This window comes from Rutilus rutilus (assembly GCF_951802725.1).
Source record: "Rutilus rutilus genome assembly, chromosome: 21".
Classification (NCBI taxonomy): domain Eukaryota; kingdom Metazoa; phylum Chordata; class Actinopteri; order Cypriniformes; family Leuciscidae; genus Rutilus; species Rutilus rutilus.
The window spans coordinates 27,828,891-27,855,115 of record NC_140226.1 but is presented as its reverse complement, the minus strand read 5'-3'; the positions used below and the strand labels follow the sequence as shown (position 1 = coordinate 27,855,115).

At 37.1% G+C, this 26,225-nt stretch overlaps 1 protein-coding gene across 1 annotated transcript in view; it reads right to left on the bottom strand.

Moving 5' to 3' along the window:
* The window catches only part of slc25a21 (solute carrier family 25 member 21), a 92,957-nt gene that overhangs the window by 23,452 nt on the left and 43,280 nt on the right, over nucleotides 1-26,225 (bottom strand). Inside the window, exon 3 of the mRNA XM_084393810.1 lies at nucleotides 8,362-8,410. Coding sequence (XP_084249936.1) covers nucleotides 8,362-8,410 — 49 coding nt within the window. The remainder of the gene's footprint in view (nucleotides 1-8,361; nucleotides 8,411-26,225) is intronic.

Genomic DNA, 26,225 nt, shown 5'->3' with positions numbered 1-26,225 from the left:
TGCTATTATAACAGCGGATTTGCCAGGCGCACGCCAGGAGCGGTTCACAGCCGAGGAGACCGACGTTCTCATCAGGGCCGTAAAAGACAGAGAATTTACATTGGGGATGGGAGAAACCCACCCAAATTAGCTTCGGTTAAACAGGCGTATCAAAATTTGGGTAAATGTGTAAGCTAGATTTATGCCTATTTTTTCACATCGTCATGGACACAACAATGATTTCCCTCGTGTGTTAATATTTTTCCTTGTAATAATGTATGGTTTTCTAAAAATGAGAACTGCTGCGTCTCTGTGTAGATGAGATAAGCAAAGTGCATGCGCACTACATTGATTATGGCCAAGCATGCCCCCTTAAAATAGCATATGAATAACATGTGCAACGCGCGCCACTGACTTTAGACTAGGTTTGTCCTGGTCAGTGGCGGAATTGTTTTCTAAACCTGCAAAATAGCACCAGGGAACGTTTGCGCCGGAACTCTTTGCGCTGAACCGCCCCCGGGAGTGCAAGTTCATTTCCTAATTTACCGACGTGCGTCTGTGGAGGGAAAAGTCCACTGTGCGCGGGTGCAAAATAGGAATGATACATGCGTCGGTGTACAAAGTCAATTGCGCTGGGTGCAAGATAGGGCCCAATGTATGTCAATGGTATCCAAAACTGTTTGGTTTACCAACATGTTTATCAACATTCTTCAGAATATTTTCACTCCAAGAAAAGTAAAAATACAGCCCAATTTTTTTGTTAATATTAAATAATTTTCTGTATTGATGTTTCACGCGTTTTAATGTGTTGTGTTTTAGGGTTGAAGGAAAAGTCCTGACAGAAAATCATCTTTTCTGTTTTCCGTTTTTCTTTATTTTTCTCCTCTCGTACAGTGTTCTTTTGTGTTTTAAAGAGGAAAGAAAGGCAGAAAGTTTGGAACAACTGTTTGGATGAAATGACAAAAAAAAAAAAAAATCAATTTGGGGTGAAGTAACCCTTTAATTTACTATAGGCTACTACTTTTCATTGTTCATGTTTTAATTGATTTATACATCTTGAAAAATTTTGTTCATTGTTAGTTTATGTTTGTTTCATTATCTTATGTTAATATAACATTAACGTAATGTTAACCTTTTTAAAGTGTTAGCGGGAAAAAAAGGTTAATAGGCTAGTCAGTAGTTGAACAACTATAGTCAGACCTATTGAGTGTAATGATTGAAACTGCTGGTTTACTCTTTCTGATCATCCAAACAAACATTGCTGAACTGAAAATATCAGATTGGGAGACTGTATAATCTTTCTCAGTCCAGTTTCGTGGTTGCTTTGAAGTAAGGAAATGGCTGGCTGAGGACAGTAGAGACAGCAGGAGACTGGCAGGTATTACACACACGGTCAGGACAGTGCAGAGCGAGGTCATCAATACTGCACTCGCTGGCTCTTCAGCAACAGAAACCTTAGTCTCTGAATTACAACTCTGCATTTGCGCCTCTCGCCCCCTGCCTGGTAGGAACACGGCCGCTGCGAAACAAAACTCTGAAGGAGTAGGTCACAGATGCTGTGAGGCGTCTGACAGACACAGGAGACAAATGAGTTTTCATCAGGCTCTTTACTGCTTCTCTAAAACGGGTCATTTCAGAACACTGGGACATTTTTGTCTTTATTTAGTATGTTTGTAACATAATGCATTTGGGTGTTTGTGACAACTCCTTCAAGCAGACCTGTTTAATACCAGGTAATAATGTGCAATGGCAGTCACATCAGCGGGAGGTCACACCTCCGGTGCTTGTTCTATGAGCACATTAGCTGTACAAATCTAGAGTCTGATGTCAAGCATTTTCTGAAGGAAGTGCGACTGGAGCTTGCCTGTGCAAAAAAAAAAAATCTCTATATAAAAAATGTTGATCTCTATATGACCCTTGTCCCTCTTTTAAATGGTTAATTCACCCAAAAATGTAACCTGTATGACTTTATTTCTTCTTTAGAACACAAAGGAAGATATTTTGTAAAATGTTTCAGTGTTTTGAAGATAGTCATATAGGCTGTTTAGATTTTTTGAGGTGAAACATGATATGCTAACAAAACAGGAATGTGTTTATTATAGGCATACTACCTACCAGCAGCAGAAGTGTTATAAAAGCTCTACTATTACAACTATTATTATTATTATCACTAACAGTAGAATAGCAATATTACCATCATACTGTAATATATTCATATGTCACGCTATCACACTCCTATTCTTTCATTGCTCCATTCCAGGAAAGTAAAAACATCCCTTACATATTTAAGCCCACAAATGAACAGAGGGAATTTTGCTTTGGTTAAGGTATGTAAACTTTTCTCTGATGAAAATTCGTTTCATGCACAGTGTGAGTAGTTTGGTGCCAAGTTTCATTCATTCAACATAAACACACATTTAATGTAATTTAGTCTCAGTGAACTTGAGAACACGGTCAAAGAATGGACTTCGGTGGTTTGTATTATATGATGCCAGAACTTTTGATATGATGTCTTCACTAATTACATCAAGCTAATCGTTACTGTTAGTATCTATACTCCTCCATAAATAATAATACAAATGACTTACTCCTGATTTTCCTGTGTATTTGTTTAGCCGACAATATTGTACTCCGTACACCCTGGTGAAGATTTTGGCCAAAATATGTCAGTGGTAAGCCACTAATATAAAAGCTTTTTAATTCCCTTTCTAAACCACAAATAGTAGTGCCTTGAGTTATTTTGGACTGGCTTCAGATTTCCTCTTTATAATGAAACATGCCACAACCAATGTTCTGCTGACTTCTTTCACTGGAATTGTGAGTAGTTACTGTCTGACCACTGATGTGATTGGACTGCCGGCTTCCTAGGCACAGATAGTCCCAGTCGGATACCTGCGTTCAGTTTACGTCACCAGGGCTGTCAGCCAGGGCAGGGTAGGATTAAGAGATCACTGGAGCACAGCTGAGCGACGTGCTGCTTTACTGGGCCGGATCGGCTCTCAGTCCTCTGAGCTTTGAGCCCTGCTGTTTAAGGGCTGCTTGAGGGATTCCATCAAGAGTGCACCAGGGTTCAGCCACCAGTCGGGGGTGGAAGCTTGTGGGCTCCTCTCTCAGCGTCACCCGTGTGTTGTCATCTCTCACTGTCCTCGTCAAACATCCCTTTCCAGCCCCCCTCCCTGGCGAAGCTCACTTTCAAGCATGCTGGGACCTGACGAAGGTTGTCTCATCATAGCGACTCCCATGAGGAGGTAACTCCAGGATTTCTTAATCACCAGTAGTGGAGGAACATAGATAAGCGTGTGGACTGATGGCCAAGAGTCATGTTAGATCCCTCAACATGGACAGATGCAGTAACCGGCTCAGTGCTGGTGTTTTATTTCACTGAAATATGTCTTTAAATTTCTATTTAATATTATAGTTGTTATATTTTAATATAATATCAAAAGAATATTCATTATTTATTATAACTATTTAAATCTGAATACATTTATATAGACATAAATCAATACATAAATGAAACTTTATTTTTGAATGTTTGAAAAGTTTGAAAAACTGTCTTACCCCAACATATGAAATACTGTTTAAATATATTTATATTATGTTTATAGTTAATTCATAATGTTCCTATTATCTTGAAGTTAAAATATGAAAAAAAACTCACTAGGGTCAAGTCAATTAATCAATAATTAAAATGCCACTATTCAAATATAAATGTTTGCATATCAATCATGCAAATACCTTTCAATAGAGCTATTTAAATTATTACACAATATGACAAATGAATTCATTTTCAAGTATGTACAGTCCTAAATTAATACAACAAATGTATTACATTTTATTTTTCAAAACAAACTTTCCTCTCCCTTTCAAAAAAAAAAGAACAACAGCGGAGACTGTAGGAGGAGCTAAGGGCATGTTTGGGGTGGGGTGAGGAGGCGTAACCGGAGCTCTTCAACAAGAGCAATGCGAGCTCATTTCTGGTCTCTAATGAGTGCGGCAGGGCGGCCGGCATGATGATCAGAGTCAGATGGGGTGCCCCGAGCAGCCGCCCCCTGCCGAAAGTGCCGCCTGACACCCTTTGTTACCTCCAAGTGAGCTGAGACCAGCCCATGAACCATGTAACTAGGTGGTTTCCAGGTTAATGAAAAGCTGTAACTCCAGTCTCACTGTCTCCTTAGAAGTCTAACTAACCCCCCAAACCCCCTACTTTCACCCTAGCAAGCCCCCTTTGAAAAAAACGTCAACATTCCAACCAAGAAATGAGCACCGTTGAACGCAAATGAATATAAGTGGCACATAGACCTGTCCTCTTCTAAGAGACATTTATTTGTGAAGGACTGTTCACATCTGAATATACGGCGGAGACTTATGACGGTCAGAGGAGGAGAGACCCATAATTTTGCTTTCAGCTGGAAGTGCTTGATCTTGAATATAAACACATATGAAGAATGGTAGTAAGAGTTTAAAGTAAACATTGATTTAACCTTACAAACAATCATGGCCTTGAAATATATCCTCTTAATGTTCTCCTGATCTGCTTCCAGATGTTTGTTTGTGAGTTTATGTGTGTGTGTGTGTGTGTCTGAGAGCCTAATTCCTGTCTCCGCCTCTACATGGCTCCAGTACCCTCATTTGCACAGGGTAAATATGTATTCCCAAGTATACATTTTTGTCAGGTTCCACTCAGAAAAAAAGCCTTTGATTCCACTGAGGCGGCTTGTTGAAAAAGAGAGAGAGAGAGAGAAAAAAAACCTGTTCTCTCCAGTTGGCATCTAATTTGGAGCAGCGGACATTAAAGCGGCAGCCAGTCACTAATAGGAGCCATTCCTGCAGCTAGCGTCAGAGAGGAGGTGTGCTGGGCATTTGTGCTTTAGCAACTCTCTGAGACCTATGCTAATAGATTTCAGCTCTACTAACCCTTCATTCTCCCAATTAGCCTGCTTTAGTGTAACTGAAAGTCCAAGAGAGAGAGAGAGAGAAAGGAAGAGGGAGGGAGAAAGCGGTACACGAGTAATACAACAACTAGTTAGTAGTGCTGGCCTGTTCGAAACACACAACCTCTACAAAGCTTTATTTCAAAGTTCAAAAACAATTAAAAGCAATTAAGCTTTGAAGTTTCAAAGTTTGTAGATTGGTAGATGGATAGACATGCAGATCAACAGAATGATAGAATGATAGAATGACAAAAAGATAATGACATAGAATAAGAGAATCACAGATTGACAATTGGTAGAATGACAGACAGACAGACGGATAGACAGACAGATAGATAGATAGATAGATAGATAGATAGATAGATAGATAGATAGATAGATAGATAGATAGATAGATAGATAGATAGATAGATAGATAGATAGATAGATAGATAGATAGATATGGTCAAATGACAGACAAACAGACAGACAGACAGATGACAGACGGATAAATGGATGGATATGGACAGACATACAGACATACAGACAGATAGATAGATAGATAGATAGATAGATAGATAGATAGATAGATAGATAGATAGATAGATAGATAGATAGATAGATAGATAGATAGATAGATAGATAGATAGATAGATAGATAGATCAAATGACAGACAGATAGATATATGGTCAAATGACAGACGGATGGATGGATGGATGGATAGATATGGACAGACAGACAGACAGACAGACAGATAGATAGATAGATAGATGGAGTCAAATGACAGACAGACAGATAGATAGATATATGGTCAAATGACAGACGGATGGATGGATGGATGGATGGATGGATGGATGGATATGGACAGATAGATAGATAGATAGATAGATAGATAGATAGATAGACAGACAGACAGACAGACAGACAGACAGAAAGACAGACAGACAGACAGACAGACATACATATGGTCAAATGACAGACGGATGGATGGATGGATATGGACAGACATACAGACAGACAGACAGACAGATAGATAGACAGACAGATAGATAGATAGATAGATAGATAGATAGATAGATAGATAGATAGACAGACAAATCAAAGATAGATGACATTTTGCTACTGCATTATGGGTTATATAATTTAGATGAACAGAAATTGATCTGATTGGCCGATTCTCTCAATCTGAGCCCATGAAAAACCAGGGCACATATGCGAGCCACACTCACATACGTTAAGCAGTTGACTGTTTGCACTCACACTAACAGAAAAAACCCCAGAAAACAAATAAATAAAACTGGCACTCTTTACACAGGGCTTTTATCACTTCTTGAGGAAGAGCATTACAAAGAAAATAGAGAGTGCACTTTTAACCCTGACCCTGTGCGAGGAGAGAGCGGCCTAACTGTGGCCTTACCTGTAATAAACCCTCTACTAGCAGCACTAGATCTTAAATCACTCTACAGGACTCTAGAGTATCGAATGTCGCTTCATACAAGTGTACACACAGACACAGTCGCAAACAAACGCCTGCAAATAGACACAAAGAAACACAAACAAGCCACCTTGAAACACTTCCTCTTTAAAGTACAAATATCTCATTATCATCTCAAAAAGTTTATTTACCAGAAAACGGTAGCGGAAAATGTGAAACTTCATAGTGTATGTGTGAGGGGTGTTAGTCACAGAGCCAGAGGTCTTGGCAGGGCACCCAGAAGCTGTAAAGGTTTAGTACCGGCCCACAACCTGTTTACTCCACACTGAGCGACTCCACTGTGAGGGAGGGCCCTGATTCATTTGCTCTTTTCCTCTCTTCAACATTCCTTTTTTCTTGCATGACTGAGGGAACGAGGTACTGCTGCCCAAAATATTCAGAATTGATTGGTATTAGGAATGAGAAATTTTAAATAATTTAATAATTCTAGTTCCTGGTAATGATTCCATGAACGTTTCTTTTAATAATAAAGATAGCATTTTTTGGGGAAAAATGTGATTAAGTTGTCAAAAAACATAATTGAAATAATAAATAAATTCAAACCAATTCTAAAATATAGTGATTTTTTAAAATATATTCATAGTTATTTTTTTTAAACATTATTATTATTATTATTAGTGCAGAAATACAATCCAATAACTGGCCATAACTAAATATTAAACAACAATACTAAAACAAAACAAAACATTTATTAATTTATTTTCATAAAATACTCCAAACAAACGCATAGTGTTATTGTGACATGAACAACTAGTAAGGAACCCCGAAATTTTACTTTCACTTATTTGATTCAATAAAAAGAACCAGCTCATTAGAGTCATTAGTTCATGATTCAGACTAGACTGAACTGGCTGCATTATACTGTAGGTTTATGATTCACTTTACAGGACCGACTCAGACTACACTGGTCACACTACATGTAAATTCAAAAGAGGTGTTGCAGTGTCACTGAAAATGTGTTTAACCCTGTAAAGCCTGACATATGAAATCTATTTTTTATTTTTTTTATTTGAAGTGTTTTATATTATATGAAATAGTGAGAGTATTGTGCTCACACTGGAGGAGGGGGCACACATTTTTGTCAGAGCCAAACAGAGCAAATATATTCAATGCAGTTGCTGTTATTTATTTGGCCAAAAAGTATTTTTGTTTGTAACAATATAGCACACTACTTACATATTGTAACATATATCTTAGTTAGATGATTTTTAAATGCTTATTTATATGATCAAAGCTCTGTAGTTTTAATTGTGGAGGGCAAAACATATTACAGTGCACTGCAATGATGATTGAGTGAAAAATGTTCTTGTAATTGTATCATATTTCTATAAAATGATGTGTGGATAATCAAGTAAACCCAAGTTGTCACAGGGCAGTAAATGTTCAATTTGAAAAAGTATAAAAGTTATACATGTTTACTTTATGAAAATCATTAAAGATTTTTACAGCAAAAATATATACCCGATTTTTAGAACTATATGCCAAAAGGCCTTTTACTTTACTAGCAAATTATGAATATCAACCAGAGGGCAAGAGGCATGAAGTAGTTTGTGTGCAATAAGTTTTGATCAATATTGATAATTTACATATGTTGATCATTTAGAGGCCGTAGACATTCCTGTATAAAATATTAGGCTTCTTAAGGTTAAGCAAACTGTCATATTATGAACGTGCAAGAGCCGTTAATGGAAACGGCAGTTTTGTTAGTGCAACCTTGGTTCACAACTCACAATTGGTATTCACATACACTACTTCACTTTCAGAACCAAATCAAAACAATGGATGTAATTAAGTGAAATAATGAGGTAAGTATGTGAGCAATTTGAGAACATTAAAAAGTATTACTTAAACATTATGGGAGAATGAGTAAATGATGCATTTCATTTTCCACAGAAATATTACGCTACTGCCAGAGAATTCCTAGTCCGAACAGAAAGAAAAGAAAGACTATTACATGATGAATCATTTTTTACCTGGTCTTCATAACATCCAATGGGTGCATCAAGCAGATCTCCACAAGACCTACAGAGGACAAAAATCACAAGTAATTATAACACTGCCCTGCTAAACCGACATAAATCAGTCAATAAAGCAGGACACGAGCACAACTGAACATGTTATTATTCGCTCACAGGCCATTAAGCTGTCATTACCAAATGCCAAGCTTTCTTTCCTTCTCTTCCACTCTCTCTTGTCATATTTCACTGAGCTTTTTAAGAAATATTTCAGTATAATCCGATTTCATTCAAGACCGTTCAAGCCTTATTGCATTGTACAGTGATTTTTTAACTACATAATCATCCCAAACACAGCTTCATTTCAAACACTTCAGGATCCTGCCAAGTGCAAAGTCTCTCGAGACCTAATCCACAAATATTTCACCACGTTAAAATGATGATGTATTATACCCCACGATCTATATATTTGTAAATACAAGTAAAAAGACAGATGTTTGTGTGATTCCGTTCACCGTCTGTCTGGGTGCATGTGTGTGGTTTGCGTGTCTGTATTTGGTAGACAGAGGGTTTTCCCCTCAAACATCCATATGTAACAGTCCCCTGAACTCACATCCGACAGGAGCTGCTTGGCCAGCAGCCACATTCGTCACTCTGATCTTGTTTTTGCCTCCTTGCCACTCCACTGCAACTGACAAGCGTGCGGTAAGGGATCTGGCAACAAAATGGCCTCCATGCAGAGATGTGGGACGTTGCGCTCGCCTGGCCTGCAAGTCATTACCATCATCCATTTTATTTCGGTTCCAATGTGCTGATGGACGTAAAATCCCAAAGTATTTTAGAATCCTATTTTATCTGGACCGGCGCACAGTAAGGCTGCCGTAATGGCCTTGCTAACGCCAGGATTCCAGTTCATATGCGCTCAAGCCATGACAGAAAGGGTGAGGGGCTGTTTAACATGCTGAATATAGGTGATTTCACACCACAAAACATGGCGAATAGTTTGTATGTTGTTACCACACAGATTGGTTTCCATTTAACAGAGACAGTGAACAACAGCTGAAACCTTATCTGTGTTGGGCAACAAGTTATGTAAATAGTTAACAGCACAATTCAGTATCTGTTTTGCGCTAGACAGTTCATAGGACAATTCTATTATTCAAGGTAGCTGTAAATAAATATATTGATGGGGTGTCTGACGAGTGCAATTTGTCGCAAAACTAAGAATTATTGTTGATTTAACTAAGATGTAAGATAAAAAGTTGTGATAACAAATCATGAAAATAATTTTTTACAGTGAACGTGATCTTAAGAGGCACTTTTGCACAGTTATGCATCTCTATTGCAATTCTCAGCTCCGTTTGGGCTTTTACTTTAATGGTTTCCCTCACAGATTCCTCTTTGTGTACACAGCTGTTGAGAAATATGGTCCTATTCTAATTTCTTCCATTAAAAGTATTGTCCATAATAAACAAGACATTGCCTCCTTGGGGATTTTCCAGGAAAGTAATAATCAAGAGAAATTCCAAAGAGGACTTAGCAAAAGATACATACAAAGGTGATAGAAACAGGCTTGTGTTGTCTTTTCGCATGTTACCTGTCAGGAAACGAGAGAGTCTTTTGAACAGAGAATGTGGCAAATTCATAAACAAATCCTAGCAGTAGGACATGCTGAGGTGGTGTGATTTATTTCAGGTCAGATATGGGTTTGTGGAAGATGCATCAGTCAGACGAAAATGGCGAATTAGGTATGTCGTATCTCCCTGTCGCCCAAGGCGTTATAACGCAATAACGTTTATCATTAATTAATCACGGCTGCCAGGGCATCACAGGGGAAAATAATGTTACGCACTCAGGAGGCATATGTTTTCCATTTCAGCACTCTATCCATCCTGAGGAAATAAAAGAGAAGGAGGCCTGGGAGAGTCATCTCAGCAGCGAGACAGCTGGAGGAATAGACCCATCTATACTTGAAGCTGAGGTGGAGCGGTAAAGTCATGTGAAGGGAAGTGTCTTTTTAAAATTCCATACCACTTGATAAACATTTTCATTTCAGTGAATTAATTACAGTAATTTTATCAAGTAGAACATGGTCCTGTAACAGCTGTCACAATAACATTCACTTCAGGGTCTTAGTTTCATTTTCATGGACTTTTAATTTGCTCATCATTGTTTCCTTTGTTCTAGTTTCCCGCCAGTCATTAGTTGCCAGAGACATTCATTTAACGAACACCTGTCTGTGTGAACCATGTGTATTTAAGTGTTTTTTTCACTTTTGTTGCCTTTCTTCTGTGGATTACCTTGGTTTTTATTTTTATAGAATACAGATACCTTTTGTTATTAGAATCATTTTGGACTCTTTTCATCTTCATTGAACTTCATTTGCCTCAGATTTTAGAGGTAGTTTATTGTTCATATTGAATTGAGCATGCGTTTCAAATTTCAATTTAATTCCTGATTTTGAAATGAATTTGTGGAAGGATATAGAATGAAAAACTGCACTTCAAATTGGAATTTAAGAAACAAAATTCAACTAGAATAGGAAGGTTTGTATAAACAAACTTTGAATGCTTGACAAAGCTATGTTTGAAAGTAAAAGGTTTTAGGCCTAGACAAACAGATTGATCTGTTTGAAATGCAACCTGTATATTTGTTAAATACAAATAAGTATAAATGTATATTAAGCATATATTTCAAACCAAGGTAAAATAACATTTCATTTCCCAGAATGCCAGTAACTGTTGAATTTCTCCTACTTCCTGTAATTCCAATTCAAATTCCGGTGGGTGTGGCCAATTCAATTCAAACTCCAACTGATGAATAAATAGGAAGACATTTTCTTACAGGAATATCAGCAGGGTTCAGTACAAGTTAAGCTCAATTGACAGCACTTGTGGCATAATATTACCACAAATTAATTCCATTTGTCCTTCCTATTCTCTTAAAAAAAGAAAGAAAACAAATACAGAGAGGCACTTACAATGGGGTCAATCTACAAATGTTAAAATAGTCAATTGATTTTAGCGTGGGATAAAAAAATAAATAAAATAATTCTGTTGTTGACAAATTGTTTTACATTTTTCTTTAAAATAAGCGCTTAACTTTGTTGCCATGACAACAAAACAACTAATACACCTAAAACGACCATACAAATAACAAAACTGACTTTACATCAAGTTTTAGCAGAATAATTAATGTAGGCCTATGTGCATTTATGAAACAAGCATTACATTTCATCTTTTAAATTCTCCAGAAATGTGTGCCATTTACAGCTATTGTAGGTGTCACCATTTATTTTTTAAGAAAATGAGTGACCAGTCGAAATCATTTTCTGTGATAATCAACATTATGCCACAAGTGCAGTTGACTGAGATGAATTTGTACTGAACCCAGAATATTCCATTAATTTCAGAATTTTGCTGAACCCTGCCGGGCTGTTTTTTTGATAGGAATGTTCTTTCAGGACCAACAAAAGTTGAGGTAAACGTGGAGGAAGCCTGAATCCGTGTGAACCCTGTTGCTGCTCTGGACTGTACAAGAGGGGCTCGTAGAGGATCAAAGGTAGGAAGCAGTGAGTAGTTGAGAAAGCCTGTCACTCATTTGAGTCTAATGAACTCCATGTTTGGCGGAAAAGAAAAGAACACCCTAGTTAAGCAGCAACACTTAAGAGTTATCGTCTAAGAGCTTCCAAAGAGGGGAAAATGCACAAACAAGGTGAGAGGGCCAAAGAATAAACCACATCCATCGCTGCCATATTCCATATGGGGGGATTTAAGGGAGCAGGAAAAAGACGCCAAGAGGGAGGCAAGAGATGGAGGGACTGAAAGGGTAAGCAAGACTTTCTCTACACAACACTAGCAAGTACCTAAAAAGGTTAAGACGGATGCAATCTGTGCTCTTGAAATAAGAAAGCCACTAAATGAAGAAGTTACATAATGGTGATGTTGTTGGCAAAGAACGTATTGGTAGAAATGGGGACCATGAAGGGAACAAGGCTTTCGTCAGTGTGGGCCCAGTATGGTAGCTTACTCATTGGACCCAGAGGAGAGATAATCCACCCATAAAACATTTGTCCCTGGTTCTGTGAATCTTAATGACGACCCTGGATGGGAACAAGATAATTTTTTTGTAAAAATCTAGGGCTGGATAGTAGCCAATTAATTGAAAACATAATTTGCTCTTGATATCGAACTTTTAAAGATCATTGTTTTACTCTTTGCCAGTGTTTCCTGCACCACTGGATCTATAGTCTGAAGTCAAAGGATCCATATTTTACCACAGTTAGCCGTCCGGATGTAATCTAATGAGATAAAAAGGGAACATAATGCATAATAATAGAAAACATTATTTCTTCTGTGGTCCTACTTCATTGCAAGGTTCAATAATGTTGTTTACCCAACAAAATAATTTTCACTGGGGTATAATAACAGAATAAGACAGCTCTGCCATGTGTGGCGGTTGTGGAGGAGGGCATGCGTTCACTATTTGCATGTTTTCCTTGACAGCTGAATACAAACGAACAAACTCTTCTGATGAGCGCGTCAGTACGCAGATGCAAGGTATATGATTAGACACCTTATCAGATCTTAAGCCAGGCATAGCTTCATGATTGAGGAATATTTACTGAATTCAATTGGATAGAAAACACGATCCAGGTTTTTTTTGTTTGTTTTTTACAGTACTTCCCGATGAAGGAATTATCTGCTCCAGTATCTACCTAAAATAGCAATGCAAATGACAACCTTTAAATGCAACCACAGAATCGATATGATCAGCTGGAGACAACAACATCTAAGTTTCTGGTAATCCATCAAGAGGAGCATAATCAAACATGATCAAGAGCCTGCTCCATTCTGATCCAAAATTCTCTGTAGGCTTTCCCATCCAAATGTTGAGTTGCACTTTGGGATTTCTGTAGCTGTCAGCACATGCTACTGTTTGATCATGTGCTTTAAGTGCAGTGGAGAGTGGAGAAAGTGGAGAAATAGAAAGTCTCTCTCTGAACCCCAATGTAATATTGTCATTTAGTCAAAGTTCAGGCAGAAATTGACCTGCCATCTGGTTGGTGTTTTAGGCTTAGTTCCGCCTTAGTGAGTGACATATCATTGAGTTCCATTATTTGCCGCGTCTTTTGTATCTGAATCACAATAGCACTGACAGATTCTGTCAACTGAGGCGTCTACACCCGCAGTTACATGCGAGAGAACAGCCACACTCGCACTGAAACAGACTGACGAGTAGAGGCCTTTGCCCTCAAGACGCTTTCTCAAATTACACTCTGCAACAATGAAACCAATGCATGTTTGTGTGTGTATCATTGTTGACATTATCTATTTTAACAATATGCCTGTTTCATGATGAACTTTTTTCACACATGGAAAGTCTGACGCAAGGCTTTCCCAAATGAAGAATGGTAAAAACAAACTGTGTAGGAAGTCACCCAAGCTAGGTGTGTAACATTCTCAGTCAGAGAGAGACATACATGGCACATACAGAGAATATATAGCCTAGCCTATATATAGATTTATATATACAATCTCACAGCTGGATGACTAGACGGTCAGCGTCACCCCAGCACACACCTTAAAACAGGCACTGTTGTATTACGAGTTGCCTCAAGCATTGATATTTTGTCGCCTAATTAGAAATTTGTTAATAAAACAGTTAAGAGTAAGATAAGAACAGTCCATAGCGGTGATAACACATGGACTCCAGGCAACTGTTCCTCAACATGCATTCATAATAGTCTGATATCTTCCCTGATAGAAGACCATTCATAACCACAGTTGAGATCGCTATCTTGCAGTTGGTCTTGGCTCAGGCAAGTACCCGAGTCTTGCTCCCACACAAAATTTAGAAAGGAAAATAGCACAGTGACAGTAAATGATTGCTCAACATGCACAGGTGTCATCAGTCATCCAGAGACAGTGACTGAGTGAGCAGATTTGCCCTAAAGGCCTATAAGAAAAGGTTAGCGGGTGAGGGAAGGGGGCGTTCACTTGAAGTACAGTGTCGAGAAGCTGGACTGTCTGAAGCTGTGGTTGTAACTGAAGCTAACTACCAGCACCATAACTATTATCAGTGTTAGCGGACTAAGACAGCTGTTGGCATTGGCTCTTCAGCTACATGGGTTACAGTCACACTTGAGTTACTTCAAACAAGGCAGAAAATGCTCTTGGCTCTGTTCAAGTGTTACTGAGATAAAACACTCACTTGTATTATAGTTCTTTTACATATCTAAATAATTTCACAAGTGCTAGTTCTTCTTGTTGACACATCAATCAATTTGAATGGTTTGGCTTGACATGGTGGAAAAGTCAAATTGTGCAACCATGCGTGAAATAGTAGTGATGGTTTGACGTTCATGACACTTCTCAAAAATTCTTTCAGCAGATAATTCACTAAATGTTTCCTTGTTGGTATAAATCTTGTTGACAACAATATTAGGACACCTCTGAACCTTTTTTCCTGAGATGGCTTTCGAGCGTTCTTTATAGATTGGCAATCTGGGAGAAGCGTATCAGGCATTCCTTTTCACATCAGTCCAGAGCGATGAGATTTGGCCTCGTTCCCGCTTCCACCAGTAGCTAATCGAGCACACCCTCATCATCGGTGACACCTCCACACTAAACCTCGTGAATACGGCTTCTCAAAACACACAGACACAGGAATGCTAAACATACAGGCGGCACGACCGCATAGCACTATTTGTCATCCTGACTAACAATGAACATCTGATTAGCCATCAAGAGGCTCGAAACCTCACACCAGCATCAGATTCCACCGCTGGCTCACCGAGGGGAAAAAAAACTAGGTGAAGTGTGAGCTATGCAGATAAGAAGTTCACTACTATCTGCCTGTGCTTATATGCATACAAGTACATTTAGCCAAACCTGACTTATGATTCAAATGATTTTTAATTATAATTCTCATGTGCGCATAGGGAACACCATAAAGCAAGTAATAAAAATGCTCCTGGATTCTAATCGGTCAATAGCTCTTACACAAAACACTTTGCCAAGTGTGCGTTTCACTGTTAACCTAGTTTGCATGCCATGGATATGTTGAAGCAGAACTTAATACTTTTGCCTAACAAAATGTTTTAATTAAAAAATGTCTGGGCTTTTATGATAAAATGTGTATTTTTACTATGTGTACGGCCCTTAGTCGTGACTATATTCATATTGTAGAAGTTTCGTTTTATAGCTTAAAAAAGCATTTTAGGAGGAAAGCATACTGTACAAATATACATGCCTGAATATGGAAAGCAATTAAAACCATAAATGAGAACATCAAACAGTCAACAAACAGAACAAAATAGAGACATCTACACTGTTCAAATATGGTAACCTGGGGTGAAAGTGTTTAACAGGAGGAAGAATGAAAGTGTATGAAGAAAAGACTAGAGGGGATGAAAAAATTAATATGCTACAAGTAATTTGTCAAACATATTCACTTCCTAGGTGTTTTTTTCTTTCTTTCAATGGACAGCTTTTATCTGTCTACTACTGCACAGGTCTAAAGATTTTTTTTTTGCATGTCTGAAACATTTCTTCATAGAGAAATTACATTATTGTCCTGCATCTATTCAAATCATGGTTAGTGAGAGGTTTTATGGAAGTTAGTCTCAACATATGCTTTTACACCAAAGGCTTTCTGGTAATACCATGGAACATGAATATGGAAATAATTTACAGTAAACAGTAAACGTCAAAGTAGCCTATTGTTTTACCATCTGATACCATCACTGCAACAGTACCTTTCTTTAAGGTAACAGAGGTAATGCTACAAATGGATCAATGACACTTTTTTTCTTGGAAAATATTGTGTTATTTAAAACATACATTAAAAAATCCAATTCATAAAGACAGTTAATGCACCTTTTCCATGATAAAAATGTTAAAAGAAAAAAAAAACGAAAATAATAATACTAATAATTATTATTATATAATACATAATAAATATATAGTGTACATTATCCAATGTGTAAAAAATGTTTTCAGAACTTTGTACTTTTACATCACTTGACATTTCTGGAGTTATAAAAAATATATATTAAAAACACACAAACTTGCATTTGCTTTCAGAACTAGATTTTTTCAAATGATTTATCGTTACATTCCTATTTGTCATTGACAAGTTTTTTGACCTGACACGACCTTACACAATCATGCATTTATGTTCCTGCAGATGGAAAATACCTGAGATCGAATTTCACAGATGATAACATTTGTAACACATGATGCAAATACCCTGGACTACATATAAACATACAAGAGATAAAGCCGAAAGGATGGACATTAAATGCAAATCTTGTATTAACTGATGATTTCCAGGATACTGGATATATATTTGGAGTTGTAGTTCATTCTCTGGAAAAGTTATAAGCAAATAAGGGAACCACAAAGGTCATGGTGGTAAAATAGGCCTGAGAAGAACGAGTTCAGAAAACAGAGTTAGGATGACGTATTTTTGTAGGCCAAAACCATTGTCCTGAAGTCAATGGGTTTTTGGTTAAATGCCTAAAATTAGGATTTGTACCGGGATCGTTGATCGATGATTTTGGTTCAGTCACACTGCTGGTGATTTTCTGGAATCTGTGCATGCGATCACACACATCTCGTAAAGATCCAAAACCTGACATTGATGTGATGTGTAATGTGTCTGCAGCATCTTAAGTTTGCTTATGATCTTGCAATTTCTCTCTCTCTCGAGAAACCATGCTCATTCTTTTTTTTTTTTTCTGATTCGATCATAAACTAGTGCATTGCATACCATTGCACTAAGCTGGCGAACGATCTCACATTCAGCATCATCACTAAGACACACCTTTCTTTGTGTCCTTTTGTTATCGTGATAAAACAAAATGTGTAAGAATCATAAACTTTTGTTGGTCACAGAGCTCATTTTCTGCATTCATCCGAAAGCCAATGGAAAAGTCCTATTGGGTTTTTGTTGAGGGAAACAGGGTGATGCAAACTTCCGGGTTGGCCTTAAAAATACGTCATCACTGCAGCGCTCCACTGAACAATGGCAGCATAGTCTGCTAACAAATGTGGAATATAAACAATACAGCAAAGTGAAAACAATAACCCAAATTTTCAGGTTAAACCATTTTTCAAAGTGGATAGTCTGGGTACAGTTTCCATGCGAGCTATTTCTAAACTCAAACTATGTCAGCTAGCAAAAAAATAATAAAATAAATAACCCTGATTCCAAACAAAACATTATAGCTGAACAATTTCCTTCTTAGATCACTGTAGCTGAACAGACAAACAGCTCACTTTATTTCTGCACTCCATTCAGAGAACTTCAACACCTGAATAAGTTAACAAAACAAAACCCAACATATGCAAAAAACGCTGCCCACATTTACATTAACATTTCCACAGAAAATACACGGAGGGAGCTGTTGGAATGAATGCACCGTTTCCTCAAACTAGCCTAGCCACGCACAATCTCGGTGCAATCTGATAAGCCCATCGCCATCAAATAAGGGTGGTTAGGGCCGCCGGCTACACAGCCCAGCGTGTGTGGGTGTCAGTTTCATGGCTCTTTTATGTGTTTCAACTGTTTGTCTGGGTTTTTGTTTATTTAAGCCAGTGTTTTTCGTGTTAGTTGGGCGTGCAGTTGGAGACCCACCTCAGAGAACACACTTTAATGTGTTCATCTCCCAATACAAAGTCAAGTACAAACATTAGTGATATTTTAAACGAATGTAGCTGGAGCCATGTAGCTAATTATTGTTTAACATGTGACATGTCTAAGGTAGTTAGTGTTTGTCTGTAAATAATGTCTATCAAATTAAGCACACAAACTGGCTATTGGCACACTGTACATAGTCATGCTGTGGCCCATATTATGTGTAAAACATGATTTTTCCCATGTCAATCACCCCAGAGGATGAGCTGTGTCATTACTGTCACCTAGTGGACAGTCACGAGAGAGTGAGAGGAAGGAGAGAGATGGACACACACACAAGACTTGTGATAGTGTACACACATACACATCCAGGAGTTGCTATATTTTGCAAAACAACCTTGACCATCTTTACCAACCATGAAAGCTAGAGAGAAGAGAAAGTGTTTTGGGAAGTAAAGGTGGCATGGAGACAAACAAATGAGAGTTTGAAGAATGAAAGAGAATACAAATGACACGCTTCACGCTATATTAGTTCTGCACTCCCAATGGGCGTTCACCAAAGTCCATTAAAAAGAAAGTGAGTGCACTCGTGGCCATCTTGATAACGTCCCCACACAGCTATTTTCTATGCGGGTAAATATGCATTAAAGTAAAGCGCCTTGAATCTGCTTTAATTGGGAAAAACAAAATTTAAAGAACTGTTTGTTAAATTACAGTAGCCTATGTTGCAGTAAAAATTTTAAAATATTATTAACATAGCAAGAACAATTTTTCATGTTCCAACTTGTTGTACAACTGGCCATAGTTGATAATCTGATTATAAATTAGATGTACTGCCATAATAAATTAGATTTTTTACAAGAAATCAGTTTTCTTGCAACTAAAAAGTTCTGGAAAACAAAACAATTTGGTGGAAAAAGCATTTGTATATGAATATATGAATATGATTAATATAAATAATACAATAAATAAAATAAATAATACATCACACAATGAACAATTATCACAATTCATGAATCAAACTCAAACATTTGCACGCATGATTGTTCAAATGACCTTTTTATTATTTAGATAGATAATAAAAACATTATTACTACAGTAACACATTTGCTAATACTAATAACTAATATGGAAACAAGATTAACTAATCACTAAGTAATAGGAAATGTAGTATTGAGATAGTTCCTTATTAGGTAATCAATAATTACTGAATGAGATGAGCCTTATTTGGAACTAACAAATTCTAAAAAAAAATTACCAATTAATTACTAATCACAACATTAATGTGTCGGAGCATGAGCAATTGTCTGTTTTACTGTGAACATGGTCATAAAATGCATCACTAATTATACCCAAGTGTTACCTAGTCACTCTGTGTGAACTACTAGTGATCTGGACCACTTTTTTCCACTTTCAAATAATGGACCAGACCTAGGTAGCACTTACTAGAAATATACTAGAAATATTATTTAATATATTTTAGTTAGTAATAGTTCTAAATGAGGCTAAACTCATTCAGTAATTATTGATTACCTAATGTGAAACCATCTCACTCTTTTATTGCATTATTTTTGGTAAGATTGCCTCTGGTCGTGAAAACACGAGAGCTGGAGACAACATGTGACCTCTTCAAACTCACGCACCGTGTATGACCAGGACAGCGGCTGCAGAGCGCTTTGTCCACTGCTTCGGAAACGCTCACCTATAGTCCATAAAAGCTGATAATGAACCCAATTATGGGCCGGGAACAGCAATAATAGAGTTTTAGTGGGGCAGTAAATTCTTTAATTACCTGTTAACACCCTGTGTCTCTTTGGACAAGTGCAGGAAAGGGGGCCCTGGATCGGTGTCGGCCAGAGGCGCCGCTGGGGAGAGTTTATGTGAGAGGAGACTCATCTCTGCCGTCCCATCACTCAATAATAAGCTTGATATTCCTCACTAAACGAACAGACAGACCCGGCGTCTTCTGTACGGAGGAGCAAGATAGGTCGAAAAACAGCCCTCTGCCTGCAAGGTGCACGAGCAGATCAGAAAATTATGGGAAAGAACAACGGACATTCTTAGGGAGTGATATGATCTTTCCCTTCCCCAGGGGGTCTTTTTAAGGAAACAATGAAAACATTCGAGGGAAATAAAGATCTATAACAAACACATTTGTGCGCTTGCATATTAAATATATCTAACACAGCTGATGATAGTATAAGGTAGAGCTGCCAAGTTCCACTGTAAAACCAAACAGTGAAATGAAATGAGTTCATTTCACTGAAATATTACTGAAAGCTCATTGAACTTAAGACAAAAACACTTTACAATAAGGTTGTATTTGTTAAGATTAGTTAACTACATTAGTTAACATGAACTAACAATGAAAAATACTTCTAAATAATTTATTAATTTTAGTTCATGCTAATTTCAACATACATTATTAAAATCAATCTGTTAATATTATTCAGTGGACCTGAGCTAACATGAACTAACAATGAACATGTTATATGAACTAGATTAATACATGCATTAACAAATGTAACATGCAAATTCATTGTTAGTTAATGTTAGTTAAGGGCTATGTGCACGAATTTACATGCATTAATCGAACAGTACGAACAGCCTGTATTGAAAATGAAAAAACTTCCCAGATTTCCTGGGTTGTCTATGAAAGTCTGTATACTGATTTTTATGCAAAGGACTCGGGTCGTTTTTGCCGGGAAAAACAAAAGGATGTGACGTTTACGAGAGCCACATGTTTTCATGACGCATGAAACCAATGCTTATGTTCAGAAAAGAGATATTCTGTACTGTCATGTCAATGTGTCATGCAAAGAAAAGGGATTCATTCAAACTAGTCTCATATAGCCATATCTATGTAGTCTACAGTCTCAAATATACTTAATAATCAAACTATCATAACAGTGTAATTCAATTAATTCAAAAAAAATTTAATAAAATAAAATGGAAGTCAACTGCTTGTTTACCAACATTCTCCAAAATATCTTCTTTCGTGTTCAGCAGAAGAGAGAAACTCATACAGGTTTGGAACAACTTGAGGGTGAGTAAATGATGACATAATTTTCATTTTCGGGTGAACAATCCCCTTAATAGCCACTAATAACACGGTTTTAAAACATTAACTTCTGTTAACTAATGGGACCGTATTGTAAAGTGTTACTGAAAAAGTGACATGAATTCAATAACTAATTAAGATGAACTCAAACTGAACGAGTTGCAGCAGATTTATAGATCCCAGAACACTTTGCGTCAGAATGAATAAGAAGAATGAATGTTAAAAGTAAGTGTTATTTTGTGTCATTTTGCACAAGCTTAATGTAGGCAGAGATGTCTTAGTTGTTATGTTATGTTGAGATTTATAGGGGTTTCGGAAACTTTATTTTACAGTGTCCTTGATATATGTTACACGTACTTATTGTAATAATAACAATAAATTATGCATAATTACATGCAACTAACCCTAAACCAAACTCTAATCCTAACCGTATAGTAATTACATATAAATTAATATCACTCAGTACTTAAATGTATAATTACACTGTAACAAGGACACCCTAAATACAGTGCAGGGTTTTCCTTATGTTGCTGTTTTTTGTGGCTAACCGCAAACGATATGACATTAATGGTATCAAACTGTTTCGACAATATTTTAATTATATCACAATTAACATGCTTGCATTTTAAACTTTGAGTCTTAAATTTGCTAAATGATTACCTCTTTTTTTTTATTATTCTGCCAATTTAGGGTTTACAGTATGTGTGCTTGTGTGAGTGTGTTTGTCTGCCTTGTAGATTAAAAGTGTGTGTGTGCTGTAATGTGTGTGTCCCCTCCGCGAGTTTAGCGTGAGAGACTGAAGCAGGAAGCCATTACTGAAGTGTAAACGCACTCAGCCAGCACTGGCCAAACACAAGAGAAACATGTTTCACCACCCAGCCTCAGAGAAAACCAACGACAGAAACACACACACACACACACACACACAAAGTAAAAACACATCAAGCATCTCTAAACTGTCTCTAAAAGTCTCGGTTTTATGAAGTTCATACAATCTCACACAGACTCTTTCTTTCCAAACGTTACATAAGCGGTGCTGGCCAGCCATGGTGGCGGTTTGGGTCTGATGAGAGCGTGTGATTGTGTTACATACGGCAGTAATTATGAAATCAGCCATGCAGCCTTGCCTTTTTTGTGCGTTGTGTGATGTATTGTCATTATTGGAGGCGGTGCAATGAATTATCCTGATCCGTAGAGCGAGCAACCTGTCCGATCTGATGACATGGCAGCCCTGACAGCGGCTGGCACCGGGTAACCTGGCAAGAGCAACGCGAGTGATTCCACGTGCACTGGGAAAAATACGACTTGTCATCATAATCCGTGGTTGGCATATAAATGCACACAATTACACTTGTGCACACAGGTACACATACACAGAAAATGCATTAAAGGTAAGAAATATAATGTCTGTGACTAAAAAAGAAAAGAAAAATCGTTTAAAAATCTAGTTTAAAACACATGTGCCAAGTTCTTAGAAACGTACTCTTTGTATTCATGTTGGTTTCATATGGTTTTGAAAAACTTTTATACGGTTTCACTTTTATATGGTTTTGAAAACTTTTATATCCGTTTTCAAGAAAAGTTTAAATTTAATGACTTAAAATTATTTAACCATCAAGTAAAACTTAATTTTCATCACACCTTTAATTCATGTGAAGGTATACATATTAATCAGTTAATTTATTTCCTTATTTATTTAAGTTTTTATATTTTTCATGAACATTTTTTTTTTTTTTTTTTAAATCTTATATTATCAATTCAAATACCATTACATTTTAAAGAATTTCTCTGGATACAAAAAAGGACATCTCATGACTTTGATTTGGCATGCAAAGGTTTTTCTAAATGTTAAGCAATGTTAATAATGTTAAAAAGTTAATAAATATATTTTAGAAAATAATATAAGATGATATCCGGACAGTTGTATCAACCCGACATTTTTTTATTTATTCCACAAAAAATAAAATAAATCTATAACAATAATACAAATAATAAATATATGATATAGAAAAAGTTGACACACCATAGCTCCAAAAATATTACATTTATTGACAGACTCTCACAAAGGTGATGTTTCGAGCACACACGCTTCATCAGACATATTTATACAAACCTGCATTTTTTTTTCAACTAATTTCGAAATTAAAAATATACTCATTATAGAAGAGGTATCTATTCCACTGTTTGTATTAAGTGCATTTTTAAAATGTTTTGTTGAATAAGTCAACAAACTTATTGACTTACAAACAAGAATTGACGCCATTAACATGGAAGGAAGAGACACAAAATTCTAAAGATTTCCCTTACAACAGCCACAATAATATTTCATATAGGCTACATTAAAGGTTGTATCAGTGATTTCAGGCCCCCCAAAAAAGAGATCACATTCATCTAATCTATCCTAACGGCCCGCCCCATAAGCATGGCGTCAAAAAAACGCGTCTCTGTAGGCAGCCTATAGGCTCTGAGATCTGCACACAAAAACAACTGGTTTCACCAACCACTCAAAACCAAAACAAATAGTGTTCCAACCAATCACAGGGTTGGTGTTGTGAGGTTTTGTTTTTGTGTGCAGATCTCTATAGGCTGCCTACAGAGACTGCCGTTTTTTGACGGCATGCTTATGGGGCGGGCAGCTAGCGGATCGTTAGGAAAGATTAGATGAATGTGATCATTTTTTTTGGGGCCTGAAATCACTGATACAACCTTTAAGACTTTCACATACTGTAGCGTCGTTATTGCTGAGCAGCAGTATTCATGCTACACAAAAACACTATAACCACTAATGAAATTCAGCACCATGCATGAAAACAAGCACCATAACTCCATAATTGAGGGGTCAGGATCCTAATACTGGACACTTTCCAAACCAGCCGATTATGCTTTGGGCTTTTTTCATACAGCAATTTGTCAAAGCATTAAAAAAAATATTTCAAACTGTCAGACTGAAATTGCTCATGAACTTGTGGTATTACAGCTCTGCAAGCAGTGTGTTGAGATATGAAACGCAAAGATGGGGCGGACGAGTGAAACTATGGTTGCTTACACACTTACACACTTGAGAGCTCTTTAAATTAAACTCTTGTAAGTATGGACACACATTCACGCACACACGGTGTGTTTTCATGTTTTATGGCGACTTTCCATAGACATAATGTACAAACTGTATATTCTATCCCCTTCCACAAACCCTAACTCTACCCCTAAATCATAATCACAGAAAACGTTCAGCTTTTTTACATTTTCAAAAAAACATCACTTAGTAAGATTTACAGTATAAGCCGTTTTCCTCATGGGGGCCAAAAAATGTCCCCACAAAGACAAGGATTTCAGACATCTTTGTGGGGACATTTTGTCCCCATAATGTAGGGTTTAACAAGCCACACACACACACACACACACACACACACACACACACAAAATGTCAAAATTTGGGGTCGTAAGTTTAAAATATATATTTTTTTAAACAGTCTCTTATGATCAACAAGGCAGTACAGATTGTGAAATATTACAATTTAAAAGTAAAATGTGAAAACATTTCGATTTTAATATTTTAAAATGTAATTTACTCCTGTGATCAAAGCTGAATTTTCAGCGTCATTACTCCAGTCTTCAGTGTCACATTATCCTTCAGAAATCATTCTAATATGCTGATTTGATGAAGAAGAAACATTTATTATTATTATTATATATCAATGTTGAAAACAGTTGTGCTGTTTAATATTTTGGTGGAAACCGTGATACATCTTTTTCTTTCAGGATTCTTTGATAAATAGAAAGTTCAAAAGAACGAGAATTATTTGAAGTAGAAAATAAGTATGAGTCTTTCACTTTCAATCAATGTAATGTTTCCTGGCGGATTAAAAGTATTAATTTCTTAAAAGCATAAAGTATAAAAAAAAATTATTGGTAGAATATATTCAATAAAATATTAAAATAACTATATTTTAAAGAATTACCAAGCTGCTCTTTTCCACATAACCAAACCAAAGGACAAAAAAAGCTCCATAATTGGTCCATACCAATTATGTGTTTTATTCTAAGTCTTCTAAAGATCATTTTAAATGAGTAACAGATCACAACTGAAGTTGCTATACGCTCTTGAATCTCAATTTAAGTTCTGTATATTCATACTTGACACATTGCATTCAGTTACAGAAAGATTTTCAAAGAAAAGGTTTTTAATCTGTTCCTCATACAAATCTATATGGCTTCACAGGCTTCAAATATAGCACGAAAGTCAAATGAACTACTTTTATGGTGCTTTTAAGTTTTTTTTTTTTTTTTTTGTCTCTAGTCCCGATTCGCTTTCGTTATATATAAAAAAAGCAACCCGAACATTCTTCAAAACATATCTCTCACAGAAGGCAGTCAGTCATACAGGTTTGAAACGATATGAGGTTGGATGAGTAATGACAGAATTTTGGTTTTTGGGTGAACCATCCCTTTAAGCGGGAAGAGAAGCAACACGCTGAACCATCAATGATGACCATCATCAATAAATGAGGGAAAGCGGGTTTGGAGATGTGGATGGAGCCAGAGAGAGAGAGAACGCTTGTTTGAACTCTTTCTTTGCCTCTGGCAGATGTGGACAATGAACTCTTGACACAGCCAAAGCCACTTTATGTTCAACATGTGTGTTTGTTACTGTCTCTGGCAGCCGGGCTGAATGTGTGTGTGTGTGTGTGTGTGTGCAGAAGATGAGCGTAGCAGCAGGATATGTGGCAATCTGGGAGGTTGGCCGTAATGACACACGAGGGACAGATTAGCTTCCTGTCTGTCAGAATTCCATCAGAGACCAGCTGATTTACAGCCTGCACTGACCAGGCTGCCTGCCCTGTACCCAAAGCAAACACACACACACACACGCACACGCACACTATTTGTATAAAGGCTTTGAGAAAGCATACATTAAACTGGGATCCTGCCTACTCTTCTAATATTGGTACAAAGAGTGGCGTCTCTATTACAATGCTAAATGTGTGATGTGTAAATCAGAGTGTGTTGGTGTGTTTCTGCACATTAACCCCTCAGTGACACCCAGCATGCCGTGGCCTGCTGGCCCAGAATGGAGAGAGGGAAGACAGACAGATGTATTAAACAACATGTCACCCCCAAACACAACAATGATTAATCACTGCAAATTATAAGCACCTGTACGACAGGGTACAGATCGCCT